Source organism: Microcebus murinus, chromosome 7 (genome assembly GCF_040939455.1).
Source record: "Microcebus murinus isolate Inina chromosome 7, M.murinus_Inina_mat1.0, whole genome shotgun sequence".
NCBI lineage: Eukaryota > Metazoa > Chordata > Mammalia > Primates > Cheirogaleidae > Microcebus > Microcebus murinus.
Window position 1 is genome coordinate 66672567 of NC_134110.1, and position 13118 is coordinate 66685684.

Below are 13118 nucleotides of genomic sequence, written 5' to 3' on the forward strand. Positions count from 1 at the left end.
TAATTTAATCAACTTTTGAGGCACTCAAGATTTAGTCATATTCAACAAAAATCAGCAATACTAATTAGAATAATTTTAAATAAAACTTACTCGTAATTTTTTGATAAAAGAAAGCAGTTCACTCCTACAAAACACAAAAATTTTTGAATACACATTTAATATCAGAAATTAAAAATAAAATCAAGAAAGTAAATTATAGATGAAGGTTTATCCCTGATGTTCTAATTCTGCAAGTATGAAAAGGAGTATAATATTCTATTGTCATACTAACATAATAACATTTTTCCCACTTTTAATCACATGTGAAGTCTGTAATACTATCCAACATTAAAACACTGATTTTGAATTATAGTTGATGTTAAACGATTAACAGTCTCCTAAAATAACTTAGAAACGGAAAGTATTTCCAAAGGTGGCCATGGCAGACAGATCCATCAGAGACAAGCCTCACAGAATTCTTAAGATTGTTCATCTTGGCCGGACGCGGTGGCTCACGCCTGTAATCCTAGCTCTTGGGAGGCCGAGGCGGGCGGATTGCTCAAGGTCAGGAGTTCAAAACCAGCCTGAGCAAGAGCGAGACCCCGTCTCTACTATAAATAGAAAGAAATTAATTGGCCAACTGATATATATATGTAAAAAATTAGCTGGGCATGGTGGCGCATGCCTGTAGTCCCAGCTACTCGGGAGGCTGAGGCAGAAGGATCGCTGGAGCCCAGGAGATTGAGGTTGCTGTGAGCTAGGCTGACGCCACGGCACTCACTCTAGCCTGGGCAACAAAGCGAGACTCTGTCTCAAAAAAAAAAAAAAAAAAAAAAAAGATTGTTCATCTTTATGATACACAGAATGACATCCTTGAACCAGTACAACTGCTATAAACAAAAGAACTCAAAAAATGTAACTAATAAAAACATAGTAATACATACCGATACATTATACCTAATGTAGATTCCCTCTGCTTTATTAAACTAACTCTGCCATCATTTCCGCGTTTGTGCTGACTGGACACACTGCAGATCTGAACAACAACTTCCCAGAGGTCTTTAGCAGTCCGTCTACTTTCTTTAGGACCTGGAAGTTCTTTACATGTAGCTGCTAAAAGTTGTCCAAGCTATAATATGAAAAACAAACAAAATTCACAAAAGATAATCTGTAATGTCACACATGATAGTTCTATTTTTTTTTTTTTAAAGACAGAGTCTCACTCTGTTGCCCGGGCTAGAGTGCCATGGCATCAGCCTAGCTCACAGCAACCTCTAACTCCTGGGCTTAGGCAATCCTCCTGCCTCAGCCTTCCGAGTACCTGGGACTACAGGTATGTGCCACCATGCCTGGCTAATTTTTTCTATATATTTTTAGTTGGCCAATTAATTTCTTTCTATTTTTAGTAGAGATGGGGTCTTGCTCTTGCTCAGGCTGGTCTCAAACTCCTGAGCTCAAACGATCCGCCCGCCTCGGCCTCCCAGAGTGCTAGGATTACAGGTGTGAGCCACGGCGCCTGGCTGATAGTTCTATTATTAAGGCACCCTGAGGAACAATGGGTGACTATCCAAATATAGTTATGACTACCCAAAGCACAGTTATGTTATGCTGTGCATTCAGTACAACCTCTAAGGAATCCACAGCTTACTGTTTACTGACGGATCTGAATCCGAAAAAGATGATTCTCTAGTTCTATCATATAAAAGTCATCATATCTGAACAATTAAAGCCTACTACAAACAAAAACTAGTCTAGGTCGGGCGCAGTGGCTCTCGCCTGTAATCCTAGCACTCTGGGAGGCCGTGGCGGGTGGATTACCCGAGGTCAAGGGTTCGAAACCAGCCTGAGCAAGAGCGAGATCCCGTCTCTACTATAAATAGAAAGAAATTAATTGGCCAACTAATATATAGAGAAAAAAAAAAAAACTAGTCTAATGACAACAAAAACCAGACAATGAGACATATGATTTAAGTGGAAAAAAAACCCCAAGTTGCTCAGTGTAAGTAATATGACACCACTTTACCAAAAAAAAAAGTAACGGAAGGCATACACATGTTAACTGTGCCAGAGGTGAGATTACAATATTGCTTGGGTTTCACACACACAACACACGTTTTCAATCATTAAAAAAATAAGGGGAGTAAGGAAATTGAAGTTGGCAGAATAAAAAACAAAACTTAAAGCAATTTTTCTTTAAATTGATAGAAACTAAGGACGGAGCTACTGCTAATATGAAGAGGTAGAATTAAGAAGGGAGAAATTACAAGGCAAGGCAAGGATGATTTCAGGTCCATCAGGAAACCCCAGTTCTCAATGAAATGGACCTCGAAATTTTCTATAAGGTCCCCACCACTTAAGGTGGCTCCTTTAAGAAGGGGGCAGGATTGTGACAAAGATAAAAATTGTTTTCCTCCACATTTTGCTAAGAAAAATTTCAAACACAGACATACACACAAATCAAAGGAATAGTTCAATAAATACCTGACACATTGCGAATACTGTCATGTTTGCTTTATGTATCTGCCTATAATACATATATAGTTTTGTTAAACTACATTAGAGTTACAGAATGTCATTTGAACCCTCAATATTTTAATATACATCTTCTAAGAACAAGGACATTCTTCTATACAACCACAACTCCATGATTACACACCTAAGAAAGTTAACAATAGTTTGGTTGCAGAAAAAGATAGTAAGAATGACAATAAAAACTTTTGTGACTTGGCCGGGCGCGGTGGCTCATGCCTGTAATCCTAGCACTCTGGGAGGCCGAGGCAGGCGGATTGCTCGAGGTCAGGAGTTTGGAACCAGCCTGAGCAAGAGCGAGACCCCGTCTCTATTATAAATAAAAAGAAATTAATTGGCCAACTAATATATATAGAAAAAATTAGCCAGGCATGGTGGCACATGCCTGTAGTCCCAGCTACTTGGGAGGCTGAGGCAGAAGGATTGCTTGAGCCAGGAGTTTGAGGTTGCTGTGAGCTAGGCTGACGCCATGGCACTCACTCTAGCCTAGGCAACAAAGTCAGACTCTGTCTCAAAAAAAAAAAACTTTTGTGACCAACTTATTAGGATGGAAAAAAAAGAGGAAAAGTTTATTAAAAATTTAAAAAAGAGAATGGAAAAACAAGCACCACATATACTCATCAGCAAATTGGTATTAACTGAACAGCACCTAAGTGGACACATAGGTACTACAGTAATAGGGTATTGGGCAGGTGGGAGGGGGGTGGGTATATACATATATAATGAGTGAGATGTGTACCATCTGGGGGATGGTCATGCTGGAGACTCAGATTTGTGGGGGGAGGGGGGCATTTATTGAAACCTTAAAATCTGTACCCCCATAATATGCCGAAATAAAAAAAAAATTAAAAAAAAAACCCTACCTATGCTACATGAATGGGCACTGAGGAAACACAGTCTAGTAGGATCATTTTGTCTGCATGCCCACCAAACATATTCTTCTCCAACAACTGGGATTGCAATATTTGCAGCTATTTACTATATAGTACAATGCCAGGGCTACTGTAGCTCCTTATCTCCAATTCATTTTCTGCTGTCAGGAATCATATGCTTAGTTGACAGTCTCTAAATTTATTAAATAAATTTAAGTAAAAGAATTTTCAGAGGTCTTAGGCCCCAAATCAACTGAATTCCACAACCATTCTTAAGCACCTATTATGTATGCTGGCGTGATAGAAAACAGAATATAAAAATAAACTGCCCTCAAGAAGCTCACCATCCTGTAGGGAAGACAGGTGAAAAAATAATCTAATATAGAGTATTAACACAACAAAAGAAATATGTCAACAGTACAATTGTAGCAGGACCAGTATCACAGTACAAAGGTAGCCAAGAACAGAAAATGATTTACTCATTTACAGAGAAAGGAATTTGGGAAAGCATCAAAGAAACCACACAAACAGGGAAAAGTGGGACATCCTACCTAGCTGAGAGAACAGCATGTGCAAAAGCACAGAGTCATGAGAAATGTCATGTGAGCTCTTGGGTGATGCCAGCACAGAGCTGGCATACAAGGAACAAGGTGGTACACCTGGAGGAGAAGTACTCACACCTTAAAAGGCCTCATAAGCCATATTAAAAGCCTGCGTTTTTATCCCACATTGTTACTACTATCACAACTCCTCCTCCTCCTAGCTACTTTTATAATTCAAGTGTCTATAAATCCTATATGCCCTTTCAACTCTGATACAAGGTGCAGACTAGACAGTTGTGTATTATTTCAAAAGGTATATTTTAGTCATGTGCTTAAGGTTTTTCCATTCCTTTTTGTGATTATACAGTTTATATTCAAATGAATAAGAAAATATGGAACAGAAAATAAAACTGATTCAACTCACCTAATATTCCACTACCCAGGGATCATGTCTATTAATATCCTTTCAGACTTTTCCCTACACTTACATATACATGTATATTTCACACCAAATTAAAAATGTGGAAACTGCTCCAAATTATTATTATTTTCAAAACACAACCACTTACTCTTGACTTCTATGATTCCTTTTTCCTTGACGTGAACAAATGGGAAAGGGGCCAATTATGGAAGGCAACACGTAAAAGCCTAACCACCAGGTGACATGATGAGATGCCTCAGATTACTATTACTATTTAGCAAGGTCACCACCCATTCTTCCTCTTTGGAGCCAGGTCAGGGAGACTGCAAAGAGCAGTGAGATAGCCTTGCCTAGAGTTAGGCAACCTACAACACAATTTCCTGTGTGTTCCCCACTGCAGAGCCTCAAGCATTCAATACACAAACATGCACCCATCTCTCCTGGTGCACAGCTCCATGGAACTCACTGCTAGGGAAGCAAAGAGGGGAACTAATATATTATCTTAATGTTGAGCAACACGCTACAATTCTAAGTGTAAATGATAAAAACCTTGGAACAAAACAGTTCTCTCATCTCAGAGTTTATTAAAGGCATAATCAGACAAGCACCCTAGATATTAGGAACTCATATCCCAGAAAGTTCACTAAAGAGATAATATTCAATATCTAAAATTCAAAGAAAAGGACAATTCAAGTATGAGAATTTTTATGAACAAATGTAAAGATAAAAAGGAGTGGAAAAAACTAATGAAATCATTATATCTTCAAAGGGTTAAAATGAAATGAGTCCAGTTTTTAAAAGGACACACATGAAACACGAAGAGACAAATAACCAAAGACAAATGTGAAAAAGTGGTATAGTCTACCAAGAGTTTTCCAGGTAAGCATGGACTTAAAGGACTATGTATTAAAGCAAACTGGAGTAGATAAGAATTTTAAAAATTAGGAAATTTGAAGGACTAAATGTACCCCAAAAGAGGTCCTTGTAAAAATGTTAAATAACTAAATGTTTTATTTTGGTTTCTTAACTACAAGACCAGAAAGAAAAGTCCACTACTTATTCAAGGTATATATAATATTAACACATGAAAAATACAATCTTATGAAAAGCTTCCAGTTTCTCTTTAGTTTTGATATTTTCTACACTCAAAAGCATTTTAGGTTGCAGAGGACAGATGTAATTAAGGGAGAGGAAATAAACAATTTACTATCAATTTACTGAATGAATTATTTCATATGGGTATAAATACTAACAGCAAACATGTTTAATTCATTAACAAACATGCTCTAGATTCAGACATATCAAACTTAGAGCAGTAAATAGGTTCTAAAGAAGGGCAAAGTGTTCAAATGGAAAACAGGTAGAAGTGCATTCCTGACGGCTCCCATCAGTCCTGGAGTTTGATCACAGCCATCAAAGCAAGAAAAGTTGACTAACCTCTCACTACTTTATAAGTACACCAAAGTGTCATCTGTTAATTAAATAATTTGTAAGTGCATTCTCATGAATCCTATACAGGGAGAGCAAAATTAAGTGTATGACTTATCAAAAACTATACTTTTAACTATAAACCAGCAAGCATCCAATCTTACACTGTATCATAGAAATTAGACAAGTGCTCGAAGTAATGTAAATCTAAAGAAACAGGTATAATACCATTTTAATAATCCTTTTATTTACATTAAACATGAATTACCTTTACATATGGATTACTCTGAAGCAAAAGTGCAGGAACTTGCAGCATAAGGTATTCATTTTCCCTCCAGTTTAACATAAAAGCAACACACTCCTCAGCTATAACCTGACGAAGAGGAATATCTAAAAAGCAAACAGCTGGAATTATCATCACAACATTAAAATGGGAACAAAGCAAATATCTGCTCAGATTTCAACTGAATAAAAGAACCAACAGCTACAGACAAAAAACAGAAAAATGCTAACATTTAGTACTTAATTCCGTAAGGTTTAACATTTCCCAACAACAAACTACATGGTTCCCACTATTAACAAAATTCTTTATCCTTTAGGAGCCTAAAACTCTACTGTGTAAATCTTAGATACCTAGTCTCCAGAAATTTATAACTGAAATAAATGAGCAGATGATAATCACACAAATAAAACAAATACAAAATGCTGTGGTATAAACTTCTAGCACATTTACAGCAAATAGGTAAACTATATTTTAAAAACTGTAACAAATCTGAGTTGATATATTTATTCTTTTTAATAATTTTTTCTGGTTAAAATGTAACTCATAAGTGACAAGTCATTTACTTGATCAAAAAATATGTACTATACCAGAAATAATTTTAAATAAGAAAATAAGGCGGCCGGGCATGGTGGCTCACGTCTATAATCCTAGAACTCTGGGAGGCCAAGGCGAGTGGATCGTTTTGAGCTCAGCAGTTTGAGACCAGCCTGAGCAAGAGCAAGACCCAGTCTCTACTAAAAAAATAGAAAGAAATTAGCTGGACAACTAAAAACATATATAGAAAACATTAGCTGGGCATGGTGCCGCATGCCTGTAGTCCCAGCTACCGGGAAGGCCGAGGCAGGAGGATTGCTTGAGCCCAGGAGTTTGAGGTTGCTGTGAGCTAAGGCTGATGCCATGGCACTCTAGCCCTGGCAACAGAGTGAGACTCTGTCTCAAAAATAAAAAAAGAAAAGAAGGAAAAATCTACTCAGACTTGCTTTGAACATTATTTCCTTTGAAATAAGTTATTAAATATATCCTAATATGTTGTGAATTTTTATAGCTCAAAGTATATAATTTCAGATTTCAATGTACTTTAGGAAAAAGGAAAGGAAAACACAATGAATTCTAAATAATAGCATTGAGATTGAAAATGGGGAGATTTATTGACCTCCTTTTCTAGAGTACCTAAATTTCTCAGTCTTTCTAAAAAAATAGTAGTGCCTGTGGCTCTTTATTTATAGCTCACCTTATTCACAAAAAGGATTTGAGATGACAAAAAAAGATGCATAGGAACACGGCAAAATAAAATAAAAATACATTATTTGCATCACTTCCAAAAAAGGAATGACAAGTGAAATTAGTTCCCCAAATGCACACGTCACTGAGTTCTATACATTTTGCCAAACAGAGACTGAGGCTCTCCAAGGCTTCCTTTAATCACCAGGCACTCATCAGTAATACTGGCACTGTAGGAATGATTCTTATGGGAGAATTAGAATCTAGGGAGGGGGCTCTGACAACCTGAGAGGCAGTGATTTAGAGATTAAATGTCCCTTTAAGCATCCGCAATACAGTGATTCATTAAAAATAAGCACAAAGTCATATGCTTTAACAGCCAGAGTAGGCCTTACATTCAATATTGTTGAAACTGAGGACCATAAGGACATGTGTCTGAATAGAAAATTGCTCTATTTAGCTATAAAGCTATTAAAAGGCATAACTTCCAAAAGGCATACTGGTCTTAGAATAGTTTGCAGCCTATATTTCTATTATAACCAAAAGGCTGTTGTCAGTTAAGATTACTTCTTGTTCCTGGTAATAACACCAGGTCAACCCACATGAGAGTGCTTTCCCTTCTGTGTTCGATAGAGGGCATGCATCTAAGTAGTTCAAAATTGGCCTTATAGCACTAGGGAACAACTTTATTCCTTAAAAAAGGAGTGGCAAGAAGGTGGCAGAAAAAAAAAAAATAAAAAAAAAAAGAAGGTGGCAGATAACACTCTGCTGCCCCTATCTTAACTACAAACCCCAACTCCCCCAGTGGCACTGAAGTACAGAGCTGTAAAAGCATCACAGCCACAAGTTGATCTGTACTGAACTCAGGTAACTTAGTCCACAGTTGAGGATTAGTCAAAAACAAAAAACTATACCTACAGGAAAAAACTGTTTTCTTGTTCCTCCTATTTAAAACAAAACAACTTTTCCTTCTTAATTTAAAGACTGATTAATAAGCACAAGCTCTAGGACAAGCTGCTGACCATTCAATTATGCCAGGAGTTTACACAAATTATTGTGAAGAGCTATGAGTCCTTTAACACAAAAAAAGGAAAAAAGGACGTGAACTCCTAAATGTTAAGCCAAAAAGGTAGTACAAACAAAGTAATTATTTAAAGGCATTTCCAACCATTTCAAAGAGTTAGAGCACAGGCTGCAAAGATTGATGGATTAAAATCATAGTTCTCCCTCTTCTTGTGTGACTTTGGGCAAATCTCTTAAACTCTCTGCACCTATTTATTTACAAAATGAGAATGAAATAGTGGCTACTGAGGCCACTATGAGGATTAAATGAGTTATGTACCTGTAGTTCTTAGAATAATGTCTGATAAATGTCTAAGCAAATCTGAGTAGATTTTTCCTTCTTTTCTTTTCTTTATGTAGTTAGCACTTAACAAATGTTAAGGTCTTAAAATTCTTTTTGCTTTTAATTTTATAAAAACCATGTATGAAAAACTCCCACCTTTATAAAGTAAACATGTACACAGTTGCATGTGTCCATTAGCAACACATTATATCATTCTTATAAAGACATTATGATATTAAAAGGGACTGATGCATCAAAGCTCAAAGGTATTCTATTATCTATAGGGTGCTAAAAAGTTGTGATCTGTAACTATCTACCTCTGCACTGAACTACTAGAATGTAGAAATTAGAATGTAATAATTAAACTAATTCATTAAGACCCCAGGAAGCCAGCAATTGTTTCTGTTTTGGCACATTATTAGCATCTTTCTTTACAACGAAATTTTACTATTTATAGTATTAAATGTGTACAGTATGATTTAATTGCTATACTCTTAAAACATATAAAATTTAAAAACTGCTTTAACTAAGAAAGGTTTATGACACAGATGACAGTTTATATGATAGGTCCCTTTCATGGTTAAGATATTTATAATTAGAATAGGACACTCATGGTCTGTTCCTAAAGTGGCCACGAGTAAATTCCTGGCCCAGGGCAAATCAGTTTGAGGACATTTTGTGGCTATAATGAGGAAATAAACCATCAACCAGTATATTCAAGGACATTTTGATTCTTTTAACAGAATATTTTAAAATTGCAATATAGTTTCTATAGTGTGAAGTGTCCCCAAAAAATTCATGCCCACCTTGAACGTCAGAATGTGACCTTATTTGGAAATAGGGTCTTTGCAGATGTATTTAAGATAAGGTCATACTGGATTAGGACAGACCCTAAATCCAGGGACTAGTGTCCTTATAAGAAGAGAAGAAACACAGACACACATGAAGGAGAATGTCGTGTGAAGACAGAGGTAGAGCCTACAGCAATGCAGCTACAAAGCCAAGGAACGCCAAAGATTGCCAGGGGCCAACAGAAGCTAGGAAGAAGCCAGGATGGACTGTTCCCTGGAGTCTTAGGAGGGAGCATGGCCCTACAAACACCTTGAATTCAGATATCTCGCTTCCAGAACTGTGAGAGAATACATTTCTGTTGTTTTAAGTCACCCAGTTTGTGGTACTATCATAGAAATCCCAGGAAATGAATAATTTCCCTCATTTTTCCCAATATTTTCCAGTGAACTATAAACCCAAACTGTTTAAGGAGAGAAATAACTTTTTTAAAGATAATTAAAAGTCAAGTAAGTTTTCTTTTTTTTTTTTTTTGAGACAGAGTCTCGCTTTGTTGCCTAGGCTAGAATGAGTGCCATGGCATCAGCCTAGCTCACAGCAACCTCAAACTCCTGGGCTCAAGCAATCCTCCTGCCTCAGCCTCCCGAGTGGCTGGGACTACAGGCATGTGCCACCATGCCCGGCTAATTTTTTCTATACATATCAGTTGGCCAATTAATTTCTTTCTCTTTATAGTAGAGACGGGGTCTCGCTCTTGCTCAGGCTGGTTTTGAACTCCTGACCTCGAGCAATCCGCCCGTCTCCGCCTCCCAGAGAGCTAGGATTACAGGCGTGAGCCACCACGCCCAGCCTCAAGTAAGTTTTCTTTAAGATTTTCCCCCATAATTATTTGAGTGCTGAATTTCTGAAATCTGTCTTTGTGAAATAGTCTTACCAGGAAGCCTCATTTCCAGATATCCTCGCACTCTACTAATAAGATCAGAAGGAGGTCTCTCTCCTGATTGCCCCATTCCAGCTTCATGTGTATGAATATCCAAAAGCAACATCTCATTCAGCATGACTTGACGAAGCTTTGGTGAGAACTCTGTTACCAACTCCAAACAAGCAGCAAAGAGCTGTTTAGCATGGGAAAAATCCTATACAGAGAAATAACAGAATAGCCTGGGTCACCCATCCTGTGGAGTCAAAAACTGTGTGCCTTTATAAACACAGAGCAAAGAGGAGAAGGATTAATTTAAATGGTTAACATCACTCATCCCAGGGAATGAGGCTAGATTATCTTTATCATCTCTGCATTATTGATTTATTCTAATAAATATTTTATTCCTTTATAATGTAAAATAATCCAATAAACAATATAAAATATATTAAACAAGTTTTACAAAAATTATAAACTGACAAAGACTTCTGTATCATACAGGTGTAAAATTCTATTACAAGCATTCCTCTACCTTCGACTCTTCAATAGGTTTCACATTCTAAAATCTTCACACACCACCCAATTAGCCTATGTAATTGCCTAATAAACAAATCAAATAAGCTATGATCCAAGTGTTTTCTTACCCATCTCACTCTAACTTTTCCAAAGACTAGTCTTCACTTATCATCTTTCTCCACCTGTCTCATTTATTCCAGAAATGTGGCTTCTATCCCCATCACTACAAAGAAACAGCTCTCACAAACCAAAGCTCTTCTTAATTGTCCGATCTACTAAACACTGTTCCATTATCTTATTGGAATTAGGGGCTGCAACTCAGTGGTAGGCACTGCCTTTTCCTTGACAATTCTCCTTTCCCTTGGCTGGTGTGACTTCACATTTGTCTGGTCCTCATAACCATCACACCACTCTTTCTTGAACCCAGTGTTGACATTCCCCAGGGTCCCATGCTCTGTATATATTCTCCCTGGGTAATCTCTGATGACTCCCAAATCTGACTCCCAAATGGTATATAACTCCAGTCCATACCATTACCCAAGTTTCAGGCTGATGTTTCCAATTACAGCCTCAAATTCAACATGTAAAAATGAATTCATAATCTGCCCCTCAAAAATGTTTTTCTGCATGTTCACTTGCTGGTACTTGTCATCTGTTCTCTGGTGCCCAAACTAGAAACTTGAGCATCATCCTTGATTCTTTTCTCCCTCTTGCCTTCTACATCAAATCAGTTTCCCATCATTTCTAGACTTTACCACCTAAATATTTCTCTGATATGCTCTCTTCTCTTTATCCTTTCTAATACTTGTGTCACTTAGTTATGTGACCTTGGACAATTTAATACCTTTGAGTCTCTGGTTTCTTACCTATAAAACTGATAGCACCCTCCACACAACTTTTTGTGAATAAATGAAAGAATGTATATGAAATTGCAAAATAGTCTATGTGCCCAATAAATGTTATTTTAAGTGTGGAAGGAGAAAAGCTGCCAACTACATTCCGCCATCAAACTTTTCAATGGCTTACAATTATCTAGTAACGTGCCATCCAACATGGCGACCAGTAGCAACATGCGGCGACTGAGCATGTGAAATGTGACTAGTCCAACTTGAGAGGTGCTATAAGTATAAAATACTCACTGGATTAGCACACACATTTCAAAAATGGAAAATATATCAATTTTTTATATTGATTATATATAGAAGTGATAGTTTAGATATATTGAGTTAAACAAAATACATCATTAAAATCGACTTTACCGTATTTGTACTTTAAAAAATGTGGCTACTAAAAAATTATAAATCACATACATGACCCACACTATATTTCTACCGGACAGTGTTGGTCTAGAGAAGTTCTCAAAACTTTAGCATGTATCAGAATTACTTGTTGTTTTTTTTTTTTTTTTTTTTGAGACAGAGTCTCGCTTTGTTGCCCAGGCTAGAGTGAGTGCCATGGCGTCAGCCTAGCTCACAGCAACCTCAAACTCCTGGGCTCGAGTGATCCTTCTGCCTCAGCCTCCCGGGTAGCTGGGACTACAGGCATGCGCCACCATGCCCGGCTAATTTTTTATATATATATCAGTTGGCCAATTAATTTCTTTCTATTTATAGTAGAGACGGGGTCTCGCTCTTGCTCAGGCTGGTTTCGAACTCCTGACCTTGAGCAATCCGCCCGCCTCGGCCTCCCAAGAGCTAGGATTACAGGCGTGAGCCACAGCGCCCGGCCTGTATCAGAATTACTTGAAGAGATTATTAAAAAGGATACTGGGTCCCATCCCCAGAGTTTATGATTCAGTAGGTCCAAGGTAGGGCCCAACAATTACATTTCTAACAAGTTCCCAAATGTGAGAGATGCTGCTGGTATGGGGACTATACTTTGAAAACCACTGGTCTAAAGCACTGTCTTCAAAAGATTCTTTGGCCTGGTCACGGTGGCTCATGCCTGTAATCCTAGCACTTTGGGAGGCTGAAGTGGGAGGATCACTTGAGGCCAGGAGTCTGAGACCAGTCTGAGCAACATAGCAAGACCCTGTTTTTACAAAAAATAAACTAGCTTGTCATTGTGGTGTGCACCTGTAGTACCAGCTACACGGGAGATTAAGGCAGAAGAATCGCCTGAGCCCCCAAGTTCAAGATTGCAGTGAGCTATGATGATGCCACTGCACTCTAGCCCGGGGGGACAGAGTGGTGAGACCCTGTCTCAAAAAAAAAAAAAAAAAAAAAGATTCTTTGCAAACTTCCCTGTTAAAACAGTTTTATAAAAGCATTTACT

General features: G+C 37.6%; 1 protein-coding gene across 2 annotated transcripts in view; it reads right to left on the reverse strand.

Annotated features, from left to right (window-relative positions):
• The window catches only part of INTS8 (integrator complex subunit 8), a 53140-nt gene that overhangs the window by 12990 nt on the left and 27032 nt on the right, over positions 1 to 13118 (reverse strand). For both annotated transcript variants that reach the window (XM_076005153.1, XM_076005152.1), the window contains exons 15-18: positions 10344 to 10545; positions 6040 to 6161; positions 924 to 1108; positions 91 to 124 (exon numbers count right to left, since the gene is read on the reverse strand). In XM_076005153.1, the coding sequence (XP_075861268.1) occupies positions 91 to 124; positions 924 to 1108; positions 6040 to 6161; positions 10344 to 10545 (543 nt within the window). The remainder of the gene's footprint in view (positions 1 to 90; positions 125 to 923; positions 1109 to 6039; positions 6162 to 10343; positions 10546 to 13118) is intronic.